This window comes from Ursus arctos, unplaced genomic scaffold, assembly GCF_023065955.2.
Source record: "Ursus arctos isolate Adak ecotype North America unplaced genomic scaffold, UrsArc2.0 scaffold_34, whole genome shotgun sequence".
NCBI lineage: Eukaryota > Metazoa > Chordata > Mammalia > Carnivora > Ursidae > Ursus > Ursus arctos.
Genome location: NW_026623030.1, coordinates 7,865,424 through 7,891,626, shown reverse-complemented (window position 1 = coordinate 7,891,626; position 26,203 = coordinate 7,865,424). Strand labels below are relative to the sequence as shown.

Genomic DNA, 26,203 nt, shown 5'->3' with positions numbered 1-26,203 from the left:
TCGAAATTACCGGAAACTAGAAACAACCCAAGTGCCTTTTAACGAGTAAATCAAAGTAAGCAGCCATCGAGGTTTGGGCCCCAAGGTTTGGGCCCCGAAAGTCCCCTGTCCCGGAAAACCCCTCCATTCCGGAGAGACTGGGACAACTGGTCACCCGGTGAGTGGCCAGGCCAGGGCACGCACACGAGAGAAGAACCACGGGCCAGCGGCTGCAGTAACACGGGCGAGTGTGAAATGCGTCGTGGGAATTAGAAGAAGCCAATTCAAAGGTGACCGGCTGCACCGTTCCATTTATGTGACTTTGAGAAAAGGCCCAACTCTAGGGACAAGAGGACATGGGAGCGGAGGGTGACGATAACGGGTCCAGAGAACTGGGAACGGTCCTGTAACTGATGGAGAAGTTGGTTACACACGACACGCGTGTGTCCAAAACTTACAGGACCGCCGGCTAGAAAGGTTGACTCGAACCGTATGTAAATTATGCCTTAATAAATCTGACTTAGAACAGCTCGGCCCTGCGGAGCTTGCTCTCTGCTGGGAAGAGACAGATGAGAAACAAAACAAAGAATTAAACTAGATCTCATGGGAAACGTTTTAAAGGCATGAGCCTTCCTAAGTGGGTGTTTAAAGAGGAGGAGACAAGCGGTGTGGGGACTGGCACGGGCCTTGGGGAGGTCAGGGAGACCAGTCAGGTAAGGAGGCTAAAGAGGAGGGCCCGCGGGACAGAAGGAAAACCAGGACAGCGGCGCCCTGGAGCTCAGGAAGGGAGCGTCTGCAGGAGGAGGGGGGCTTGGCCATGCCAAATGCTCCTGGGGGACAAGTAAGAGGAAACCAGAGACTTGAGCATTTGGCAATGTGTTTGGCAGCATGGAAACCACTGGTGACCTTGACAGAAGTCTGCTGAGCGTGGCTTGGGGCAGAAGGGAAGAGGCCGGCGGGAGGCAGAGTGGCCAGCGGGAAGGCACCAAAATGGGCAGCGCAGCGGGCCAGCTGGAGGAGGACATCCAAAGCCTGGCGTGACAAGTAGGCGACCACGGGGCCCAGCAAGTCCCCATCTGCCCTCTCCACTGCCTTAGCAAGGCAGGGGTGCAAACCCCAGTGTGGCGGCTCTTCCCCTCGCCTGGACCTTCCGCCCGGGGCTGCGGGCCGCCCCCAATCCTCTGCTGGTCTTCCCTACCCAAGACACCCAGACACAATAATGAGTTGCTGTCCTGACACAAAACATGGGGCTCAGCAGGACCCGCACTGGCTGGACACGGCCTTCAGGCACGCAGCAGGCAGAGGGTTCTGGAGTCTGAGCCCCAAAGCCACCTCGCACTCTGGGAATGCTGAAGTTCAGGGCACAGGCTGTCCCACCTGTCAGCCCCCTCGGGGGGGGGGGGTTGGAAGGGCAAAGGGAGACTCCTCCTAATCCAGGCCCCGTGGACACATACGGGTGCACACGTGGTCACGTGCCTGGCGCGCTGGCACACAGGCGTGCTCGCGGGCACAGACGCCCAGCAGTGGTAGAGGCCACGGTGACACAGAGCTGTACCCGTCTACACGGCACACATTCACCCCCACGCTCACCCCCACGCACCCCTACACCCCCAGGCACACACTCAGCCCCCGGCCGCCCCCAGTGAGAGAGGCCCCCAGCCGCGCCCCCGGTTCCCCAAGCCCATGTTCAAGGTGGCCCCAGGCCCAGGCTCCCCGCAGGTCTGTGCTCCCATCTGGTGGCCATTTGAGGAACCAGCTGTGACTCAGCCAAAGCCTAGAAGGGGGTTTCGGGTTCGGCTTGGGGAAGCTGGACGCTTTGAGGGGTCCCTGCCCCCATCCCAGGGTTACAGGGGCCTGGAGCGTCGCCTAACTCAAACTCCTCCTTACAGAGTGTGTTCTCACACCTGCTCCCACTCTCTGGCTTCTTGGCCCAGGCTCTACAATGGATGCCTCAGTCCAGAACGGTTGGCGAGAATCTGGCTCACTGTAGGGGCCTGTGCGAAATCTCCCAGGGGCTTCTAAGGAGCAAGAGGAACCACGCAGCTTCTTAGAAGGCTCGGAGGCCTGGGGCTGCACGAGGAGAAGCATAGCCCTCACAGCAAGGGAGGGGAGCGTGCGCAGGCCCGCAGACAGCCAGGCTGGGCGGGGCAGGGCTGGGGAACACCTGATGGGGTGGGGTAGTGTGTCCTGGAGAAAAGGAGTCTTGGAGGGAGGCTCAGATCCACTGCCCCCCCCTTTTTAATACAATTTAGCATCATTTGGGGGCTATGGATAGATTTGTCTCATGGTACACCTGGAAGCAAGATGCAGCTTTTCATGCCCAATTAACAGATGAGAACAACAAGGCCAAAGAGAGGTCATGATCTTTCCAAGGCACCCAGGGGGCATTAGCGGCTGTGCCAGAGGCTTGTGCCTTCCCCAACCGTGAAGTCTTCACCACCGCGCCCAGGTAAGACCTCCAGCGAGCGTCCTACCCACGCGTCATCCCACCTCCATCTACCCTCCACCCAGCAGCAGAGGGGAGCCTTCGATAGCACACAGCAGACCGTCTCCCGTCTCTGCCGAAGACCCCGGAAGCTGGCACCACGCTCAGGGCAGACGCTGGAATCCTTCTGGCCACGTGTAAGACTGCTGTGACCCAGTCCCCGCTGGTCCCAGCCTCTCCACTGTCTCCTCCCTGAAACTCAGCGGCCCTACCCACTGTTGTCTTTGTTAGCGGGGGCCTGCCTTCCCCCTCGAGAATGCAAGCCCCACAAGGGCAGATTTCTCTGTCTTCTTCCCTGCTCTTTTCCCCCATGCCCGGCATCCAGGAGACTCTCCCTTCAGTATCTCTAGCAACAGCTGGGGGAGGAGGGGGGACCAAGAGGGGATCGGGCTCAGGTGGCTTGGGTGTGGTTGCAGGCGTTGCCACAAGGGGGCGCTAAGAGCTTGCCTTTGCTGTGACCGTCTTGCCAAACACAGGCCATTTCTATACTTTGCAGGGGGGGAAATAAGTAAAAGCAGAATCGAGCTTCTGGTTCCTGATTTATGTGGGTGTCTGGAACTCTCGAATGTGCAGCGTGGGGTTCGGAGCACAGAAGGGCTGGCGGCCTGAGTTTTACCCCAGCTCTCCTCCTTGCTGAGCTTGAGGGCTGGCCCCGCAGAGCTCGCGGGCCGCAGGCAGCTGGTGAAGTCCTATCGTTTCAGGTGTGCGTGAGCGGTAGCTGACATACTATGTAAAGGTGCTGGAAGCAGGGCCTGGCACAGAGCTGATACTCGTTCAGTATCTTCTGTCATTATTAGAGTCTATAATGCCCCCGTTGTTTCCAGCCGTGACTCACCGTTCCCCTCTACCGAGAGGGGCTCAGGCGGTCCTCGATGCCCACCATGCCTCCAATCTTCTGTCTGGCAGGATGCTACTCACAGACAGGTTTGCAGGGGGCTCTGGCTGGCCTGCTCTCTCCTGAGATGCAGAGGGGACCCCACCTGGCCCTGGCCCCATGATCCCGCTCACCTTGCCTGCAGAGGGCGCTGGGGGCCCCGGGGGCTGGAGGACGATCAGGTCTGGCCCCTTGAAGGTGTGGGGCAGCTGCTCCCGGTAGCGGTGTAGAAGCGTGTTCAGGACGCTCGATTCGTTGACACTGACCAGGGAGGCCAGGTCCTCAGCCTGGTCCAGCTCAGGGGGGTTGGCCTGTGAAGCATCACACAAAGTTGTCTTCTGGCCTCCGTATCACCACCCCTACACACACACACACACACACACACACACACACACAGAGCCCCGGGGACCCCGTCCCTGGAGAGCTGTTTGCCGCAGACCAGGACAGAAAGCGAGGACTCTGGAGAGAGAGAAACAGCAAACCCTACAAATGAAATAAGGACACCCCTCTCCTTTGCCCTTCAGGCATCCTGAGAGCCACCTGTCTCCTCGTGCCGGCCCTCCTTCCTGCCCTCACTGCCCCAGGAGGGGAGATGCTCCGGAGAGACACAGCAAAATTCAGAGAGCCTCCCGTGTCTCAAACACCACAAGAAGGGTGGTGTTCCAGAGTGAGCAAGTGTCCGTGCCTGATGCCCCCTCTCTGGGTCTTGCCAGGGAGCCCTGTGGGTGTTCTGGGACACTCGGGGATGAAGGCCAGCGGCCAAACAGCCCCATTTCTCTGATAAGCCATCATGCATTGATCCCTTGGAAATAAGCCCAGACTCTTCCACAAGCAGGGATGATTGCAGCTTCTCCTTGGGGCGTCCATTCTAAAAGGTTTCCTACTATTCTTTCCAGCTGCAAAGAGTTTTCTGTGCCCAATGCTCTGGGGTTTGGGTCAAGCCTGGGCTCCTCATGGGTCAGCCTTTTTGTTAAGGACACGGGCCCGCTACAAACTCTGAACGCCAGCAAGAGTAGAGGGCCTGGGGCCAGCAGAGGGTAGAGAAGGAGGAATGATGAATGAGGCCCACCAGGACCCTTTTCTCCCCATCATTAGTCTCTAAATCTCAAAAAGATTTACTGCATACTACAAAAATTATGCAAAACATACATGGGCTTATCAACCAAAAGAAAAGTTAATACCCTAAATAATAAGCCATTGAAACCTAAGCTATAGTTAACAGCAAGCTGCAAATATGGCTCTGAGTTCCCTGGCAGCCAGGGTGAAAAGGGAAATAGGCTCTGTAGCACGATTTGCATGGTCCATAAAATGAAAAGCCATCACCTTCTTGGAGCAAGCAGAACTCCCCGTTCTGACACACAGGTCTGTCCATGCATCCTCACAAAGAGAACGCTGGGATAGAACAATGACCCCCTGACGATATACTACCAACAGAGCAATGAGTTCAATGATGGTCTTCCTTACAACACCCTCCAGTATGTGCAGTCGGGTACAAGGACCTCTCTTGCAGGGGTGGGGAGAGAAGGTGTGGAGCAGGCAGGGAGGGAGACGGAGGGAGACAGAGGGCTCACCCTGTGAATATGCTCCTCATCGACCTCGGTGATGCTTTTGTCAGCATCGATGCAAAGTCGTACCCTTCCTGCCGGCAGGTCGGCTGTCCCCTCATCTGGCTTCAGCACAGTTGCTGGTGACAGCCCCGAGAGAGAGAGAGAGAGAGAGAGAAGATAGGCTCTAAGCCCAGTGGCCAGACCAGGGAACTTAAAGAGGGGTCCTGGTTCAGGTCAGAAAGGGGCAGCACTGTCTCCCCTTGGGGCCTGCTCACATGGAGGGTTCTGAATTGTGACCCCAAACCTTCTGAGGACTGAAGCTGGGTCTGACTCACCTTGGCCTTTCAACATCTGGCGCGGTGCCAGGCACAGGGTAAGGACCCTGATGGTTGGGTGTGCTGACCTGTCTCACATTTAGACCCGGGATGGCAGATAATGCCACACGTGCTGCCACCTCCCCTTCCAGGGCCCGTGGCAGACATCACTAATCAATCACTCTTCCCAGCTGCGTTCTGACAGGGACTCATAATTGCTTCTCAATAGAGTGTGGTCACAACTAATGGACAAAAGCGGGCTCGTGAGATGAAATCTATTTGCCCATATGCACGATGCTTCATTTCCTCGAGGAATACTGTAGGAGCCAAGCAATGCTTGGCGCATTAATGACATCGTTAAATAATTAATTACCAAGGCGTAATTGCCTTTGGAAACAGTCCCCAGTAGACCAGCTGCCATGGGTCAAACAATCAACTCTTCCCGATCCAAAAGCCACTGACTCCCACCCTAGACTCAGCTCTCCTTGCCCCTCCCCCTCCCCCGCCGCCCCCCCCGCCCCCCACTGTAATCTGGCAAACAGATCTTGCAGCAGAGTGGGCGTGAGAAGAAAATACTTAGACCCTCCCCTACTCAGGTGCTAACATCCCTAATTACCAAGAGTAAATCCATCCTTCTGAACCAGCCAGACTTTCTCTGCCTCGTACCACCTGTCCTCAGGAGCCTGAGAGCAAAGATCACATAAGTCAGACCAAGAGGACACCGCCTGCCCCCCCACCCCGTGTCCGCAGTGAACCCTTTACATAGGAGTTTCTCACAGTGTGATCTGGGGCCACTGAAGTCAGAATTTCCCCAAGGGAGAGCAAGGAGGGGGGTGCTTATCTGCATGTAGTTGCCTTGGCCCCACTGTTGGCCTTTGGAATGGAGGCGCCAACGTGGGGCCCAGGGATCTGCATTTTGAGCAATCCACTATTTATGCAAGTTTGAGAACTAGCACGTGACACAGCGAGCAAGCTGAACCATGCATGAGAGGACACCTCCCGTTCTTGGGACCTCCCTGACGCTGTGGACAATCCTGCCCCGGGACAGGGGCAGTGGGGGGGCCTCAAGACCCCAGTATATTGAGGACAAAGTGCCATCCCATCTTCTGAGCTGGGCATCCCTCTCCAATTCCCTCCCCATCTCCTATCCTGCTTTATTCATCCCCAGGGGCAAGTCTTCCCGATCAGGCTCTCTCTGGAGGGTCCCCCTTGCCCCTCCCCACTCCCGGAGCTGCAGCCCCTCACCTGATCTGAGTCTTCCGTCTCTCCTCCTTTGCTCCCCTCCAGCAGGGGTGGCCCCTCTTCACTCTCCTTCCGAGTCTGAGGCCTTTCTGCCTGGCTCTCCAGAGCAGGTGGTCTGGGTCCTTCCAGCTCCATCTCCAGGACCCCGGCCCCATCATCTGCTCCCGTGAGGGGCTCCCCGGCTTCCTGCCCTCTGCTCTCTGGCTGGCTCTCCTTCCCAGCAGTCGCTGGGCTCTCCCTGCGTGCACCCACTTCCTCAGGGACTTTACAGCCCTTCTCTGTCTTCCCCCCAGCTTTACCTGCCTCCCCAGACTCACCCTGAGGTTGCCCTTCCTTGCCTAACTTAGCCTGGGGCTCAGCTGCCTTTCCAGGCACACTCGGAGGCTCCCCTGTTCTCTCTACCTGCCCAGGAGCTTCCCCCACCTGCCCGGGCTTCCCCTGCCCTTTGCTCACCTTCTCCGCCTTGACCTGCGTTTCCTCTGACTTCTCTGCCTTACTTGCAAGCGTACCTTCTTTGTCCTTCTTACTCTGGGGACCGTCCCACTTGCTCCTTCTGCCCAGGGAACCTCCCCACTTTCTCACCTGGAGTTGGACCCCAGCCCACTTCCCTTCACCCACATCCTTGGAGAGATTCCCCTTTGCCATCTTGTTGGGGGGGTCCCTGCCCCCCTTCTCTGCTGTCTCCTGCCGCCCCCCTTCGCCTGGCCCCTCTCTGCTCTGGAGCTCACCCCCTTTCAGCCCTTTGGTCTGGGGAGCCCCACCCCCTTTCCCCCCTGCACCTTGTTTTGTCGGTAGCACTGTTCCTGGGTCCCCAACACCCTCAGTCTGAGTCTTCTCAGCCTTTGGGGCTGTGTCCTTAGTGCTGGCCTGGGGGCCACGAGGAGTCCCTGGAGTCCCCCCCTTTTTCTCCCCTCCAGGGTCTGTGGCTGGGGGTGGGGCCTTGCAGGAGGGGGCGTCATGGGGCTGGGTCCTCTGCTCCGGCTTGGCTGAGTCCAGGTCCAGCTTGGCCACCATCAGCAACACGTCACCCCTCCTCACACCTCTCTTGAAGGGCAGGGGTTTTTTGGCCGGTGTCCCACTGGGGCCGGATTCCTGGGGCTTCTCACCATTAATGCTGGTCATCAGCACGGGGTCTGTGGGGCCGGCCCCAGCACTCTCCTTGCCTGGAATGTTTGAGTTCTGCGGAGAGCTTGACTGGTTGCCTTGGCAAATTTGCTGGGGTCCCGATTTGGTGTTACTGCTGGAATCGCTCTTGGGTTGGCTAGTGGAAATTTCTGGGGTCTAGAAGAGAGACCGCAACCACACTTAGCTGCTTGCTGACCAGAGAGCTTTGCCATTTGCTCACTCACTCTCTCATTCTTTTGTCCATCCAGCCTTCACCCATCCAAAGAGCCTCAAGCACCTGCAAGATCTGACAGGCGCCGTGCCCAGCATCAAGCAAAATCCCAACACCCTGGATCTTGGCCCCCATCTCAAGACCACGTGACACAGTGGAAGGAGAGTAGACTTCGGAGCCCGACAGACCCAAGTTCAGCTCCTCACTCTGCCATTCGCTAGCTGTGTGGCCTTAGGTAAATTACTTGCCCTCTCTGAGCCTGTTTCTTTATCAATAAAATGAGGATCACCATGGCCCACCTCTCAGGGTGAGCATTAAGATTCATGATAATATGGGAAACTGAGCCCAGCACAGCGTAGGTCCTCCCACACTGCCTGGTGGGGACATCTTTGCTACAACACTCCCTGGGGGCTCCTGTCCCCGGTCCTTCTGCTGCCTTGTGGTGTCAGTCCCACCCAGGGTTCTGTCCTCAAACCAGGCTGGCTGTGGCTAGAACTGCTCACGGCGCCAGCGGGGCCAGGTCCGCCCTGATGCTTGGCTTCCCCGCCTGCCCTTGTCTGGGTTCTGCCATCAGGGACCCTGCTGATGCTGGCCTCCCACACACCTAGTCCTGGGGAGTCTGGGGTTCTCACCCTCCTCTTGCACCCAAAGCTGCCCCAGGATCATGTTGGTTCCACCCTGCCTGGCTTCACACCTGTGTCTCCCTTCCCAAGCCCAGCTCCGCACCCACCTGGGCCGTTGTCATCATCTAAACTGCTGTCCCTTCCATTTGCTGCCAGTCGTTTTAAATCTGATCAGAAGATTTTGGCAGCGGCCTGTAGCCTACGGGAAAATCATTCAATACCATCCCCCGCCACTCAAAGCCCTCATTGAGAAGTCGCCACCCTCCATTCTGGTCTTATTGTCCCTGCGTGTCCCCATGCCTGAGCCACATGGAGGCAGCTCCCACCACACCTGACGCTTCTCTGCTTCCACGCTTCTGTTCCCGGTAGCTCGCTGGCTGGAATGCTCTCTCCCTCTTCACCGGCCCTTGCTCCACTCATCTCTCTATACCCAGCTCCAGTGCCATCCCCCCACAAATCTCCGCCTGCAGCCCTCAGTCCGGATGCGTTTCACGCACCCCAGAGGCCCCAGGGCACCGAGCTGGTGGGCCGTCTGCCGCGATGATCACGGACTGCGTCCATGCGAGCTTCGGTATGTGTCTCTGTCCCGGTCCAGGTGGTGGACGCCTCGAGGGTACGGTCCCTAGCTACAGCTTTGTGACGATGGTGATGGTAATAGCCATCACCTACATCCCTCTCGCAAACGGTCCTACATCACCATCGTATCCTACTTAACCCCCGTGAGAACCCAGTGAAGAGCGTTCTGGGCTGTCCCTCACCCCCCAGCCCTCCACCGCCATTCTACAGATAAGGAAGTGAACGCAAGGCTATCAGGTGCTCCAAAAGACAAAGTCGAACGTACAGTCCGGCGGGCCTCTGTGACTCTAGCCTCAGTGCCTTTCTCTGATGCATATTCACAGCCTTACTTGTCGCCAGGACTCACCAGAATCTTCTGGGAGCTTTACAGAAATTCTGATGCTCTGGTCGCAGTCCCAGAGAACTGGAGGGAGTTGGCCTGGGTTGGTGGGCTCCCCTTCCAGGTGATTCCCCTGTGTAGCCAGGACTGAGAAACCCTGCTCCAGGGCCCACAGCCTAGTGGGTTGGTCTGACCGGGGCCAAGAAGGACTCGCCTTGGAAAGGGGATTGGCCGCACTTGGCAAACATCACCCCTGCCTATACAATTTTGAAAAGTGAGTCAGTGCCTTATTTTTAACCAAACCACCATAGTGGGGACAGTAACATGGATTTGAGCCAAACAAGTTAAGCAACGCTCCCCTCCCTCATTTCCACCCATGGACTCTCTTCCTTTGGATTTTCTTAGTCACCAAAGCCCCCAGTCTGCTCTGCGGCCTTCTCAGTATATGGGGGAGAAGGTGTCTCTAGAATCACTGAGGCCAAGAGGCAACTCACATATGTCCATTTTACAGATGAGCAAACCGAGGCCTGGACCACACAGAGCTCTCCTGACCTTCGATACGGGTCTCTTTCTGCCTCAGTGTTGTTCCAGCCTCTCCCTGTCTCTCACTGGCCGCCTGGCCCTCAGAAAACCAAGTCACCTCTCTGAGCCTCATTTGACCTCCCTGCAAACTGGTGACAGAGTCTAATGGCTCCTTGCAAGGATTACACAAGGACCTTGTGCTGGGGAACCAGTTGTGCTGGGATAAGGAGAGAATCCAGTTATTTACTGGTTGGGACAAGAAAATTAAATTGACAAGAACCAGCCAGGGCTCGCGGCCTCACAGAAACATGTCCCGAGACCGCCGTGCTCCAGCCCCAGGAACATCTTGGCCCACGGTCCAGACACCTGTTGTGGTCTGAGGCCTGTCTGTCCTGCGTCTTGGCTCTGAGTGTCTGCCTAGGCCCTGGGGTGACAGTTTGTCCCCATACTGTGCTCCGCTCTGCCTCTTAACGCCAGCACGACCTGCACCCTTGTGGAACGCTTTCCTGCCTCTGTGGCCTCAACGACCTCCTTGCTCCCCAGCCTGGCCCTTCCCGAGGCAGCTCGCTTGACCTCTCTAAACCTCAGTTTCCGCCTCTGAGAAGTGGGTATAATCCCATCCACCCCATTGCTGCCGAGGAGTTCAAGGGAGCCCGTAAGCGGCAAAGCGAACCTTGTCTAGTAATAAACGGCCCACGCTCCCATAGCATCACGACCTAACCACAGTCTTTGCTGGTTGACTTTGGCCCCCACTTATGCCCAGCTCGGGCCGAGGTGGGGACAGAGCCCATCTTCCTTGTAATCCTCACCCAAAGGACTGGGCAGGGATGTTTCACCAGTTGCCGCCATTCAGCTGCCAGAGAGCCTCTCGGATGCCGTGAAGCCATTGTAATTGGACAGGTGCGGGCACATGGGGGACTGGACAGGCAAACAACAGCTGAAGGAGTGGGAGGCAGAGCCAGGCTGGTGGCTGGGCCCAAGCCAGCTCCAGGCCCCGGGGGCGGGGCAGGGGGAGGGGGGTGCCAGATCGCTCAGCCCAATCACTGCAGTATTTGCTCCACCGCGAGGGGGGCGCTGGAGAGACGAGAAGGTGCCCTGTCTCTCTGACAGTGATACACCCCAGCCCACGGGCCTGGCATCCAGCCCCATCATCTTGCCCGGGGTTCCCTGGCTAAGGAGCTGGGGGAAAGGAAGGAGGCAGCACTGGCCATCATCAGGGATGCATTTGCAAGTCCTTAAAGCACCGCGGTTGAATCTTGTCCAATGGCTGCCTCAAACCCACAGATCTATTCAGAACGATTAGGGGATTTAGCCTCACTGACCAATCAGAAAGGATGCCGGCTGCAACCGAGTACTGGAGTCCCCACTTGCACCAAGCACTAACCCTTTAATTATTGGCTTGTGGCCATTCTGAGGGACTCAGGGGAGGAGTAGCTGGAAGGCGATGGGCAGGGCAGCGGGGGGGAACTGGGGTCACGCCTGTTTGCCCTCTGGTATGAAGAAGTTTCGATATTTTAACAACCAATACACCAATCACCAGCAACGGAACATAGCCCGTCACTGAATATCTTTTCCATGTAAAGTAAGCCAACTCCACATCTTTAGCTGACATCCAGGCTCCTCTTTCTGCAAAAGTAGGGGTGAGAGAGATCCCCATAATTGCACATCAGCTGGTATCCCTTCATTCATTCATTAAACAAACATTTGTTGAACACTCACTCTGGGCCACATTCTACGGGAGGGCCGCCATATATTTAACTATGCCAACCACCATTAAGGCAGACGGTGCTGTGGGAATCAGAGAAAGAAGGCAATGGCGGAGCTGTCCAGAGATGTACTATTTCAGCTGGGTTTTGAAGGAGGCATAGGAGTTCGGTAGATCAGCTGAAGAAAGGACCTTCCTCCAATTGGGGACAGTAGGAGCAAAGGCAAGCTGGCGACTGACTTGGGAGGCTCAGAGGACAGGACGGTGGGTGTTGACTGGACCCCAGTCCCCTTCCTGGGGTGGGGGGCACTTACCTCTTGTTCTGGAGAGGCGAGCCCTGCCTCTTTCCTCAGCCTTGCTTCCTTGGACTCTTTCTCCGTCTCCCGGACCAGTTGCTTAATGAAGCCCCCTGGGATGACCGAGAAAAGGGGAGGGGGCGAAGACGGTGGAGGACTCTTGTCCTCCTCCCGAATCTGTTTTTGCAGAAGAAAGGAGAAAGCTCAGTGAATGAACCAGTGGAAGCAAGCGGACCTTTGACACATTTGCAGTGGAGCCCGGGAGGGGGTCTAGGAGGACATACATGACCAAACGCATGTATGAGAGGCTGAAGCGAAGCAGATGAGGTTGGGAGGGGCTCTGGGATGCCTTGAGACAGCACGTGGAAATGGAGTGCACAAGAAGCAGCGGCCACCCTGTCTGTGGGATTTCTGCCCGGCCCCAGTGTCCTCATAATGTGAGTTTGGCCCCTTGGTTCCCTTCCTTGGCATGGAACAGACTCTGGGAGGACCTGGTCCATAAGGAGCTTTTCCATTTTCCAAAAGGGGATGGACCCCAGGGAACCACGCACATTCTCTGCCTCGGCTTGCAGTTAAAATAACAGATTAGTCAGTTACTCACCTACGACACGCCAGGAACATGGGAGGGTAAGGAATGGTCTCTATAAAAATCCTGCCCTATGGCCACAGCCCACTCGGCTGACCCAGGCCTGTGGCTTCTTGATGGTCATTAAACCAGGACCCGGGCAGCCAGGGCCTTCCCAACACTGGATCCTAAAACTGGCAGGCTGGATGCTGGCATTTTACACCAGAAACATGGCATCAGCCCAAGCTGGCTGGAGTTGGCATGTAACTCATTAAGACTCGTCTTGGACCACAACGGGAACTGGGGACTGGGGCAATGGGACATTGCTCCTGACAACTGGGGTGTATCATTAACCAGCATCACTGTGACTGCCCGGGGTGGGGGGGGAATCTACAACACTTTCTGTGGCAGAGCCTCACGCTGGTTAAAATAAGCTCCTTCTCAAAGTCCTCATGTGTGGCTGGCGAAGATTTGATCTCTGCAGCCCAGCTGATAAGAAGGGGAATCCAAAGGACAGAGGAAAGACCAGGAGACAGAGCAGAGGCCAGGGGTTAAGGCTGGTTGATGTAGACCTCTGTCCAGGGAGAGAGAAGCAGGGAGCGTGAGAGGCTGGGCTCCCGTTGACCCCACGCCTCTCCCTCTGGAGGGGGACTGAAAACCATTGTCCTAGGACAGAGTGAAGCTTAAGGCCCGCTCAGCAGGCGTCAGCCTGGGCTTCCTGCAGCATCCTTCTCCACGCCACACCCAGAGCAGTCTGGGAGGGGCAGAGGCACCCAGGAGGCAGCCAGAGAGTAGCTTCTCAACCAGCCCACCCCTCAGCCTCCAATTCATCGAATCCTACACGAGGGTGGGATGTGCGGTGAAGGAGATCGCAGGCATCAGAGAAAGAGAGAGACAGCCCTTCGTGGTATCTTGTGAGAAAATACAAAAGGGAAAAGAATAACTGGGAAGAAGGGCCCGTTTCCAGTTCTCCATGGTGACGGAAGGCAGGGACCACGGAAACCCATCCCCACGGCAGAAGTCTGGCAGCCAACAGCTCTGTCTCTGCCCCGCCGCCCACACAAGCCTGGTGCTCGTTGGAGCCGCCATGACAATCCAGACAGGACAGCTGGTCTACCCTCATTCCCCCACCGCCTACTGAGGAAACGGAAGAGCCCTGGCGGTCATGGGAGGAGTTCAAGGAGGTCATGTACCGGGTTGGAGAGGCCGTGGCTAACCAGAGCTGGCCGGGGCGGTGGTGGGGGGGGAATGGAGGGGGAGCCTGGACACGTCACAGGGAGGCCCTGATGCCAGACTCCCCGCATGAAGCAGGAGGGGACAGCCTGGGCCACCCAGGCTCTGACTTGTCTTCTGACTTGGCAGTCGGCCCTGCGGCTGTAGCCTGAGCCCTGAACGTTACTTTCCTTCTGCTCCCAAAGGGCGAGGCGTGATGAGATGGCCATGCTGAGGTGATGTCAGGGCTGAGATGGGATGACACGGAGCCCTCTGCCGGACAGCACAAAATGTGGCTTTATGGACACACACAGCACACGAGACTGACAGGTGGAGACATGGGTGGAGGTGAGGGAGAAAAGAGAAATACAGGTTAGCTCTTGGACACAGCCCTCCTCCCACCCCCACCAGCACCACGAACCAAGGTCACACAGCTGGGCACAGCCCACTGGGAGGACCCCGGTCAGCATGGAGGCTGCCGGGAGCCAAGTGGCCAGTGCCCCAAAATCCTTTTCCCCCTTGTCCGCACACTTTGACTTGTCATTGAGACATCATATATGCCACAAAATACAGAAGTATACAGCTCAGTGGCTCTCACCCGAAGACCATATCTATTTAACCAGCATCCTGATGAAGAAAAAAAGTATTATTTCATTTATAAGAAGTTCAAGATGGGGAAGACCCAATCTATGGCGATGAAGGTCGGAGGAGCTGTTAGCTTTGGGCTGGAAAGGGAACCTCCTGGGTGATGGAAACGTTCTCTATCTTGATCTGGGAGAGGGCCCCACAAGGGCATCACGTGTAAAAATTCACCCCGCTGTACACGTAATTCACTGGATGGCAATCACGTCTCAATTCAAGAATAAGCAAGGGGCGCCTGGGTAGCGCAGTCGTTAAGCGTCTGCCTTCGGCTCAGGGCGTGATCCTGGCCTTATGGGATCGAGCCCCACATCGGGCTCCTCGGCTGGGAGCCTGCTTCTTCCTCTCCCTCTCCCCTGCTGTGTTTCCTCTCTCGCTGGCTGTCTCTCTGTCACATAAATAAATAAAATCTCAAAAAAAAAAAAAAAAAAAGAATAAGCAAAACAGGGGCACCCACTCAGGCGGTCAAGTGTCCCGACTCTTGGTTCCAGCTCTAGTCACAATCTCATGGGTCGTGAGATCGAGGCCCACATTGTGCTCAGCGGGGAGTCTGCCTGAGATTCTCTCTCTCACCCTGTTTGCCCCTCCCTCCCCACCCCACCCCTACCCCTGCTTGAACACTCTCTCTAAAAAAAAAAGTAAAAATAAACAAAACATTACAGCCCCCCGACCCTCCCTCATGTCCCCTTCTTAAGTCACTGTCCCCCAGAGGACAACCACTGTTCTGACTTGTAATACCATAGATGAGCGTGTTTTTCTTTTGTGCGGGAGCCATTTGGTGCCACGATTTGACCACACGCATGAGGAAAGGACAGGAACCAAAACTATTAATTGGCCCAGGGCTTTGGGGGGAAACAATGTATCATGTCTAGCATCATACCGAGAGTCTTTTTTAATAAAGGGGGCTCATTTATTGTCACTGTTCCCAATGTACGAAAAAGAATTAGAAAAGAGCCCCCCAAGTCAATCCGCTCCCCACCACCCCCAGCATCAAATTGAGAGTCTTGACAAAAGTCCATCACTTTTGACCTAGAAAGACCTCTTCTGGAAAACAAGTTTGAGGAAGTAATCCTAAAGCAGAAACTTTTATCACTGGGTCCCTTGTAGCACCAAACCAGAGACTCGACCCCGGGGCGCAGGAACTAGAGAAGGTCAGATCAATCCCAGCCCATCGAACTTGAAGGAATACTGTGAATCCATCGAGAAGGGTGCTTAGGGACCAGTACAGCTCCACCGAGCTATCAATTCTGAGGCCAGCCGTAAGGTCCGCCCCTGTGTAGGCATACGGTGCGATGTTCTTAGACGAGGTTACAGAGTTTTGCAACCAAGACCACAATCCCCTCACCCCAAGAAGACCCTTCCAGACCATTTGCAGCCACTAACTCTTCCCTCCCTCAGTGCCCGGCCACCACTACATCTCCGTCTATTGCTATAAATTGCTTTTTCTGGACTTTGGCTATAAATGGAATCCTAGCATCTGCGGTCTTTCGTGGCTAGCTTCTCCCACTTTGCAGACCGTGTTTGAGGCTCCTGTGCATGGCTGCGTATGGAGCACTTTATTCCTCTCTGTCGCTAACTGGCGTCCCATCGTACACATAGCCCGCGTCTTGCTTATGGGGTCCCGATGAATAGCACTGCCGTGAACGGGCCCCTATAGCTTTGTGGGCCGTATGCTTGCTAAGCCGTGGGGTCACGGCGTGTTTGACTTTTTAAGAAACCACCAGGCTGTTTACCCAAGCGGCTGCATGCCTGGCCACCCCTGCCTGCAGTGTATGAGGCTTGTTGGGGAAGCGTGTGCCATAACCCTGGACAGGGCTCACGTCATCTGGTGAAGATCAGAAGACAGAACGCAACGTCACGCCCACTAAACCATCCAAAACGGGCAACACCCAACACACTCCGCGGAAAGCGAAGAGCGGGAGGGAATCCACCAAGATCTTGGTGGAGACGGTCATGAGTGAAGGGATGGGTGTCTTCTCAGCCTGCAGACTTTTCTTACTTGTGTGCTGGGCCTGCCCTCGGAGCGGTGTCCTTCCCTGACCCCTCCCGGCCCCGTCCTGGGAGGTGTGCCACTTCCCCATCATCCCAGATTTTCCAAAGGCCTGGCTGGCATGTGAGTAGCCATTGTCCATCACTTATCCATAAGAAGATGGCTTGCACAGAGTTCAAGGTGACGCCGACCGCTGCATATCTTGGAAGCTGGAGAGGTGGACCTGGAGGGGTGGGGATGGGGGGCCCGGGCTGGGCTGGAGCCGGCTCCCACCATCTCACGGGAGCCCGCTGGGGCCACCTCTTTTCAACTCCGCATTCTGTGACGTCACCTTAACGGCTAAGAAATTGACTACGGGAGTGTTTACGCCCCAGAAACCGGCCAATGCGTCCGATCAGGGCTTTGGCTCCAGGAGCTGCCCGTTCCATGTTTACTAGCACATGACTGGCGGAGACCCCAGCACGCCCGTGGGGCCTGGCCAAGAGCAAGTCTTAAGATCCAAAGATCCAAAGATCCAAAGATCCAAGAAGGGACATTTCAGCTCTGATGAGGTCATGAGCCCAGGAGGAGGCTTGGGAACACGTCCCAGAGCAAACAGCCAGGGCTTTGCCTTGAGAAAACAATTCCCCACCACGTGGACTCTCCAGGTTGCAGAGACGGAGGAAACTGGGGAGTGCGCACAAGGTGAGCTCCCTGGGGAGCGGGGCCGTGGTGGGAAGGGGACACCCTGGGAGGCCCCCAAGGGACTCACAGCCAGAGTCTGCTCTGCTACACGCCTGGGAAGTAGAGCCCAGGTTATGAATAGGCCTGATGCGAGGTAGCCGGCCTGTCGACTCCTCCCCCCATGGCTGCTTCCCAAGGATCGCCCTCAGCTTTAAGGCTCCAGGGAGAATCTTGGCTGTCAGTGCGGGCTGTCCTCAGCCGGGGCTGCTGGCCTGCCCAGACGGTCCAGAGTGCAGGGGGACAACGAGAGGGAGCTCCGCGCGGGGCCATCACTCCCCACGTCCTGCCCCTCGGAGGCACCAGGCCAGTGCCCGTGACCCAGGGCGAAGAGCCAAAGCCACTGGGGAGGCTTTGTCAAGCCTTAATTTAAGTAGGTGTTCTTATCACCACGTTCCCTTCCAGACCTAAAACTCACACCTGCTTCATCAGCTGCTGTTGTAAGCCCGTGAGGAGGACCCAGAGCCTCAGAATTCATGGTACAAAGTCTTCAGTCGCCCCTCAGGGGTGGGGGAGGATGGGGAAAGGAAAGAGGATCCCCAAAGCTGGGGACAGCTCAAAACACTTTTTCATGAACACCTGCTGAATCTGAGTGGCCCCAGCTCTCCAGTCCTGACGCGGCAGTCAGTCTTCCAGTGACCCCCCTGTCTCCAAAGAACAAACTCCGAAGTCTTTATTGAGGCCCACATGGCCCTCACAACCATCTGCCCTAATGCCTCTGCCCCTTGCTCCTCCTCAACAGTGACACTGACCTCCCAGAGGCACCTTCACATAGGTTCCCACCGCAGGGCCTTTGCACATTCTATTCCCTCTGCTCCAAATGCTTTTCCTTCTGCATGGTAAGTCTTGGCTCAGAGTCATCTTGTCAATGATTCTGCCTTCACTGTTTAAATTGAGGCATAGCTCCCATCCCTCCCACCCCACCCTACCCCGGGATCACCCATCATTTTACCCTGTTCTTCAACCCCCCCCCCCCGCAATTTATGGCTATTTCACTGTCCATCATGCTATAGATTTTTGTTTGTTTGTTTAGTTTCTGACTCACCCTGCAAAACATGGCCCTACGAGGGCCAGAATTTCCACCTGTTATGCCCCCTTATATAGCTCCAGTGCCCAGAACAGTGCTTGACACATACTTAGCTCTCAGCAAAGGTTTGTTGAATGAATGAAGGAGCGCAGGAATGAGTAATGATTAGGAGTGCAGCTGAGAGGGGACGGAGGAAGCCCTTGGCAACAAGACTGTGGCAGGGATTTCTGATGTTCCCCCTGTGCTGTCTGCATCCACGGGAGGCAGGGGAGTGGTGCAGGGGGCGGGCAGCATGTTATAATGGCCCGTGTTCATGTCCTGCCATCATCAGTACCCTGGGGGACCCCAGGAAATTCTCTGAGCCTCATTTTTTTCAGCCTTCAAATGAGAGGAGGACGCCCACATACCAAACGTGTCACCAGTAACTGTTCTTGATCATATTTTCACTTTTATTTGATTCCATGGGTCCGGGCTGGCCTGGAGACCCCAGCCCAGGATAATTCTCCAACACTGGGGGAGAACCTACTATGTGCCGAGCACTGAGATAGAGCTTTACACCCAAATTGCCCCCAACTGCCCTTAAATTCCTACCAGACCTAGAATTTATTTATCTTAAAAGTGATTATCACATTCATTCCCACAAAGCACCATGTGGCTGGCATCACTCCCAAAGAGCACACAGCGACTCAGAGAGGTTAAGGCACTTGCCTGGGGTCACCCAGCAAAAAGGTCAAGCTGAGACCTGCCCCCCCCCAGGGCGTCCCACTCCTCCCACCCACGCTCTGCTCCCATCTCAGCCCCATGTTGGTGGTGGGCCAATCTGGGGCCGCCAGGTTGTGGAACCCCAGGAAGCTGGCTCACGTAGGTACATTCGTGGGTAGTGCGGGGTATGCTCTGCTCTTTGGTTAGTATCTGCTGGGTGTTAGTCACGGGTCTGTCGTAGTTTGGGGATCAAGGGGGTTAACAAATTCTCTCAAGGTCACACAGGAAGGAATGGGGATGACCTGGTTGCCTAACCCACTCCTTCTGCTCGACCCTGAGATCCCGGCCCCTCGACCCTGGAAGGGAGGCAACAAAAGCTAGACCATCGAGGATAGCCCCGCAAAGATCCGGGCATCGCTCTGTGCGGAGAACGTGAGTGGTCATGTCATTGACTCCCACCAGGCGCCCTATTCTAAGGTGGATTCTGTGAGCGACCCCATGTCAGAGGGAGGGGAGGGCAAGTGCCTTGCTTCCAGCCAGGAAGTGGCGGAGCTGCCTGCTGGACCCGCGCGGTCTGACCTCAGAGGTCATGGCCACGGCAGCAAAAGAGGGGGACGGGTTCTCATCACCGTGTCTGGCCCCCAGCCACTTCCCCAAAAGAGCTGCGTTCCTTTCTCATACCCTCCAACTGTCATAAGCCTTTAGGGCCACCTCGTCCAGGACACCTTCCTGAGGGTGCCAGCCCATGCCACCCTCCCAGCTGCCACAGCCTCCTGCCTCCCCCACCCAATCACCCAGATCACCCTGCTCTTCTCTCCACTGGCCGTACACCTTATGTCACTGTGTGGTCCTTTCTCATTTCAACTTCCACTTAGAATCGGTCTTGGCCACAGTTTGGCTGGCGAGTGTATTTGTGTCCCAGCGGGCTCGCAAGGTGCCTGGAGGCAGGCAGAGGTGTCGGCCGCTGGGAGAGCCAGTGCGAGGCTAGAGTGCTCAATGGTCTGAGGGCCACACCAGGGGCCTCGCATCCAGGGATCAGAAGACCCGGTGGGGGCGGGGCAGAGGGAGAGGAAGGTGCCCCTAAGCTGGGGTCTCATCCATTTGCCCCTTTAGACACGTCCTCCGCCTCTTCCACCTTCTGGCTTCCAGGCAGATTCAAGCTCACGGCAATCACCCACTGACCCAGGTCAGAGGGCACCTGCGCTCTCGGCTCCCCCTGCTGGGTGCCCATGGGTTGGCTGCCTCCCTCCACCGAAGGTACCCTCCCGAAGCCCCTCTCCTGTCCTGGCGGCAGCTCCCTCCCCTGCCTGTTCATTCCTGGAGGAAATAAGAGCTCCTGCTGTTGCTGGCCGTTGGGAGAGGTCAGCGAAATTTCCTGCAAAGGGCCAGAGAGGAAGCCGATCAAGCAGGGAGGGAAAAAGGTTCTCCCTCGCAACTACTCAGCTCTGCCTTTACATCCCAGCAGCAGCCCTGGGTGGTATGTAAATGAAGGGGCGTGGCCGTTTCAATACAACTTTATTTTTTAAACCAGGCCGAGAGAGCTGGACTTGGTCCTGGCCAAACTGGGAAGGATGAGTTCAAGGTTCCAACATCCATGCCTCATCCTCTCTGAGAAACTCCCTCAACCTCTCCTTCCTCATCCCTTCCTCCCAGGCAGCCAGGTCTGGGGCCATTTCCCAGATGGAAGGGCCCCAAGTCTATGCAAGTTGCTGGGGGAGGGAAGAGTGGAGGCTAGGTTCATCTTTCTGGGTTTCCTAACGCCCCACTTCCTTTTTTAGCCTACTCTGTCCTCTGGGGTGCTGACCACGAGGGTTATGGCTCCCAGGGCTCCCTGGCTCTCTGGCCTCCTGTTGAGTTTGGTCAATGGAAGGTTCTGGAAGGAGACCTGCATATGGGAGGGACTAGAGGTAGGTTATGTATCGCCCTGCCTGCCCTGCTTCCTCCATCTTGGGCCCCAGTTTTGGCAAAGGCTGTGTTTCTCCATCTACAACCATAAGCCCCCTGGAGCGGTCCCTCTCCAGGGACGGACCACAGTTAGCCCCCAGGCTCCTCTATTAACCTTCTCTGCCTTGCATCAGGCCCAAGGCTAGTAACCCACCCCTGCTCGTCTCCTGCTTCATTGGTTTCCTTAACCTCCACCCCCCCTCCACACACACACCTCTTGGAAGAGTTCCTTCATTAAAAAGTCTCTCCACATTACCACCTGGGAGTGCTGTCTCCCTGTAGGACACTGGTCAATACAGCCAGGGGACAGGTAGGTTTCAACTCATGCATCAACTTTGACAGATGGTAGGTTGCCTCCTGGAGGGTTACATGGGAAGGACTCTGAGCTTTTATCTGGGCTCGGGGGCGGGGGGGATGAATGCTGTGACTGATTATTAATTTCTGCCCTGGGCGTGAAAGGAGGGAATGCTACTCCGTAGCTACCTATTTGCCCGCTGTAGGCTTAATGGACAAAGTGGCTCTCATGATTCATGCACGATCATGCCAAGCTCACCCAGACCTTGAATTTGATGGCCAAACAGCCACATAGTAATGAAGAGACTTTGCCCAACACAGAGATACCCTCCCCTCATCAGAGCAAGGGAAGCCCACAGCTGGCAAGTAGCTGAGGATTCAGGCCACACCCGCAAAAACCCACATTATTCTAGAAGATGAGAAGGGGGGTGGGGGAGGTGATGAATGAGAAAAGAGAGCAGAGAGGTTAGCAGTAGGAAACAGAGACAGTGAAGAGGGAGGGAGGGAACAGCAGGGGAGGCATTGATGGAGAAGATAGGAAGGCAGGGGGTGGAGAATGCACTGCCCATCCACCATCCACCGTCAGAGAGCCTCAGAGGACCAGCCTTGCTCACAAGGAATCTCCTGGATGGAAAATCAATGAGTCCTTTCTTGGTCATACCCAGCAATGGGGAGCTCACTACTAAGTAAGACATTCGGGGTCTGTTCTCATTTTGCTTTTCTTCTTTGTAACCAGAGCTATAAACCCCTCAGAGTCCGTCTCCCTGTTCCCTGGGGTCTGCCACGTTTTCTTCCTACCCACACAGCTGCCTTGTCAGGAGAGCCACACGCGGGCCCCAGTTCTGTTCTCTGGAGCGACAGATAAGGTTTTCCATGTGACACGTGTGGGGTCTGCCCCCAGTTTTCTCATCTGAAGCCTTCAACCATGTCTCAGGTGAGAAATTTCTCACAGCTCCCAGACCTCTCAGAACACAGGCCACTGTCCCTTGTGAGTTTTCTAGATGGTTCTCTGCAACAGAGTGGACACTTGCGTTCACAAAGGCTGACTGGGGAGAACACAACAGGCCTCCTGTCCCTCAGTGGGCTGACCTCAGCTTTGGAGATCTCACGGCTGAGTTCGGGCACCACCTGCCTTCTGTTGAAACTCTTAAGGCTGCAGCTCCCCATTTGTCAAACGGGGGCGCTGGCCCTTCTTGTCCACTTTGCGAGGTGGGAGTACTGGATACTCTATACACCCGTCAGCTGTGACATTCCCAGCAGCCCTGTCCCCTTCTGTCAAGGTCCAGTCTTTCAGGTTCCTGGACCCAATTCCAACAGCGGGGGGCATTCCCCACACAACACCAAGCTGTTTTCAACTCCAACAGGGTGATCAAAGTTCAACCCCTCTCAACTCAATTCTGACACCATCTACCTGGAGACAACATGACATATTCTGCAGGTAAAGGGCTCAGTCCCACAAGACCACCCCCACTTTGGACACCAATCCCAAACCCAAGTTGTCACCTGTGCTTCTGACCACCTTGGGCTATAAATGAGAGGTTCCCATGACCCCCATCTTGGGTCTGATAAATTTGCTAGAACAGCTCAGAACTTAGAGAAATACTTTGCTCCCAAAGTCACCCATTTACTATGAAGGGATGGAAGCCAGGAAGAGCCAGAGGGAAGAGATGCCCAGGGTGGGGGATGGGGAGAGGATGGGGCATGCTCCATCCCAGGCCTGCTCCAGGGGGCATCACTCTCCCCAGATTTCCATACATTCACCAACCCAGGAGCTCTTCGAACGCTATCCCTTAGGGTTTTTATGGAGGCTTCATTACATAGGTACGATTGATGAAATCATGGGCCATAGGTGATTGAACTCAGTCTCTTGCCCCTGTCCTGCTTCAGAGGTCAGGGATGGGTTCCAACCCTCTAACCCCATGGTGGGCTCCACTGGCAACCAGCCCCCATCCTTAGGTGGTTTTCAACAGTCATGACGTTAGCGTAACAAAAGACCCCTTTATCACTCTCAACTCTTAGGGAATTCCAATGGTCTGGGGACCTGTGAGCCCTGAACTACGGATAAAAACCAAATATTTACGAGAAATATATTTAGGTCATCTGAACATATCCATTAAAATGTCCATTAAAATCTGCAAAAGCTTTGCACCTCCATGGCTGACAAGCCAGCACCCACCCCGCCCCCCTACCCTTGTCTCTATCCCCAAATCAAGCAGTGGGTGTTTCTTGGAGAAATGATTAGAGAAGAGTCTGGGTCCCTCCAGCACATCACCACTCCCCTCTCCATATCTGTGGTTGCCCCACTGACCTAGGCTGGCCACATGCCCCTGTCAGCCACCGTATAGCCTGATGAGACGCTAGACGTCACAGATGGGCCTCCTGGCCTCATGCAAGGATGGCCAATAACGTTTCTCCCTCATGCCAGCACCAGCTGATCTGCAGTTGGGAGCTGCCTGGGGCGTTACATTGAGAACAATCCTGCACTAGCGGAAAAGCATGTGGTGATTGACTAGTAATGCCTGCCGTGAGCACAGGAAGGGTTAAGGGTGTTGTGTCCACCAAGTATTTGCCATTCGCAGTCTGGTGTTTTTCTGGTCACAGTGAAGCAAGAAAGTGGTCACACTTCTGGCAGGCGGTGGGGGGAGGGGGCTCCTCTGACTGCTTTTAGGGTCTGAGTGCTCCATCAATGGGCTATCTTCCTACCCCTGCCGTGTTGCTATCTAGAGCTCTGCTGTCGAATATAGCAACCCCTAGTCACATGTGATTTAAATGATTTAAATGAATTAAAATGAAGTTCAATGAAAACCTCACCTTCTCGGTCACACCAGCCATATCTCAGATGCTCTGCAGTCACGTTTGGCCAGCAGCTACCATAGCGGACGACACAGAAACAGAATGTTTCTATCATTGCAGAGCTCTGTGGGATCTCATTGGATTAGAGAAGTGGTTTTCAGGAGGTGTGGCTGTGCCCATCAATGGACGTTTGGCAATGCCTGAAGACGTTTTTGGTTGTCACAACCAGAGTGGGGGGTGGTTTGCTAGTGGCATACATCCTACAGGACAGCCCTCCCACCCCGCACCACGCACAACAAAGAACCATCCAGACCCAAACGTCAGTAGTGGGGTGGTTGAAACACCCTGGTCTAAAAAATCCATATCGAGTGGAGAGAAGCATCGAGGGGGAAACAAGGGCAAAACAGTCTTGCTTTGAATAACAAATAGGAAAGAATGATAATAGAAAAAAAATGAGAAAACAGGCTGACCCACTGTTGACAAAAAAAGAGAAGAAATTCTTGGATTTATCACCACTTAGTAGCTCTGTGCCCTTGGGTAGTCACTAAACCTCTCCGATTCCCAATTTCGTCAGTAAAACTGAAACGCCCCCTTCCAAAGGTTTATCAGTGGATTCAATGAGGTCATGAGTGTGAATGGGCTTTACTATCTGTCCGCGTGGAACAGCGTGGCATAATTTACTAGCTGAGCTCCTGCTATTTATTACACTAGACTAAAGGTACGGTCTCCAGCAGAAAAGCAGAACCCTGGTTCCATTTCATGATGCTGGAGGCACTTAAGCCTCGAAACCTCACTTCTTGATCTGTAAAATGGGGCTAATAACTTATGGCTAAACTCACAGGAATATCCAGCACCAATAAGACATTTAATCCCATTGAGCAACTGCCTCTCTCTCTCCCTCTCTCTCTCTCAACTCAACAGCTAATCCCGTTGCCTTCTGTGAAACTGAAACTCAAGCCCCAGCTGGTACCCACGAAACAGCTGAAAATGCATTCGGTCCTTTAAGGGCCGAGAAAAATTCCCTTGGGACCCCGGCCCTTGAAGCGCCTGTCTCCCCGAGCGTATTGGCCAGGTATTTGGTGAACCCACCGTGCCAATTCTCGAGGATCTTTCCTTCAGTGCCAGAAACTGTAGTTCTTTTTTTTTTTTTCTTTTTTAAGATGTTACTTATTTATTTGAGAGAGAGGATGAGGGAGAGACCGAGAGCATGAGAGAGGGGAGGGTCAGAGGGAGACGCTGACTCCCCGCTGAGCAGAGAGCCGGATGCGGGACTCGATCCTGGGACTCCTGGACCATGACCTGAGCCGAAGGCAGATGCTTAACCGACTGAGCCCCCCAGGCGCCCAGAAACTGTAGTTCCTAAAAGGAATTAAACATTAGGGAGAGGCTTAGTGCGAAGCGGGGCAGAAAAGGAAAATCACGGAGCTGGGTGAGTCATGCCCAGGGGAAGGTGATTCAGATGATGTTGGTGGTGACTTTGGATCCTTCAGGCTGAATGGGGTGTGTGTGTGTGTGTGTGTGTGTGTGTGTGTGTGTGTGTGAGAGACAGACAGACAGACATCTGCATTGATAGATATGCGATACCACCCCTCCCCCTGCCGTGAGCTCTCATCCCAAAGACCTTGTTTGGTGAATAAGGATCATATTTGTTGCCTGTGTTGATACAACACCTAAGATTTAATCCTTTCCTTTGAGGCTTGGACGATGATGATGGAGAAGGGTTTGGGGGTGGGAGTAATAGAGAAAATAGAGCTACTATTCCCAAAATGAGGAACCCTAGGCTGGCCCCCAATGCCAGCCTTAAGGGTAGGGGCTGTTCTAAGCCCACTGCTGGCACTGCAGAGCTGTGTGTCCTTGAGCAAGGTGCTTCCCCTCTCTGTACCACAGAGGGGAGGGGATCTGACAGCACCCAGGGGCCCTCCACTTGTCTCAAACCCACTTCGACCGTTCTCCATTTTGCAAAGAAGTCAATTTCACAGTTTCACACGGTACAAGGGTACCACGAAAAGACATGGAGGAACTCTAAACCCATGTCATTAAGTGAAAGGAGCCGGTCTGAAAAGGCTCCGTGTTGTATGATTCCACGAATACGAGATTCTGGAAAAAGCGCAACTATGGGGAGAGTAAAAAGATCAGTGGTTGCCAGGGGTTGGGAGGAGTGAGAGATGATCGGCGGAGAGCACGGAGGGTAGTGGAGACGCTGCGCACGATACGGCCATGATGGGTCCAAGTCATCACACGTTTGCCCAAACCCCTAGACTGTCCGCCACCAAGAATGCGCCCTAATGTCCACTGCGGACTCTGGGTGACGATAGTATGTCCATGTAGACCCATCCGTTGGGTCAGATGTCCCACTCTGGCACGGGATAGAGATAGTGGGGAGAGGCTAGCCATGTGCGGGGACACGGGGTATGTGGGAAATCTCTGTACCTGCCCCTCGAGTTTGCTGTGAACCTGAAATGGCTCTAAAAAATAAAGTTTAATCAAAAAAATTCACTG

At 55.1% G+C, this 26,203-nt stretch overlaps 1 protein-coding gene across 2 annotated transcripts in view; it reads right to left on the bottom strand.

The window, feature by feature from the left end:
* The window catches only part of MYO18B (myosin XVIIIB), a 248,424-nt gene that overhangs the window by 219,948 nt on the left and 2,273 nt on the right, over positions 1–26,203 (bottom strand). For both annotated transcript variants that reach the window (XM_057305965.1, XM_048221462.2), the window contains exons 2-6: positions 11,837–11,995; positions 6,445–7,722; positions 5,816–5,882; positions 4,910–5,022; positions 3,473–3,649 (exon numbers count right to left, since the gene is read on the bottom strand). In XM_057305965.1, coding sequence (XP_057161948.1) covers positions 3,473–3,649; positions 4,910–5,022; positions 5,816–5,882; positions 6,445–7,563 — 1,476 coding nt within the window. In that variant the 5' untranslated portion in view covers positions 7,564–7,722; positions 11,837–11,995. The remainder of the gene's footprint in view (positions 1–3,472; positions 3,650–4,909; positions 5,023–5,815; positions 5,883–6,444; positions 7,723–11,836; positions 11,996–26,203) is intronic.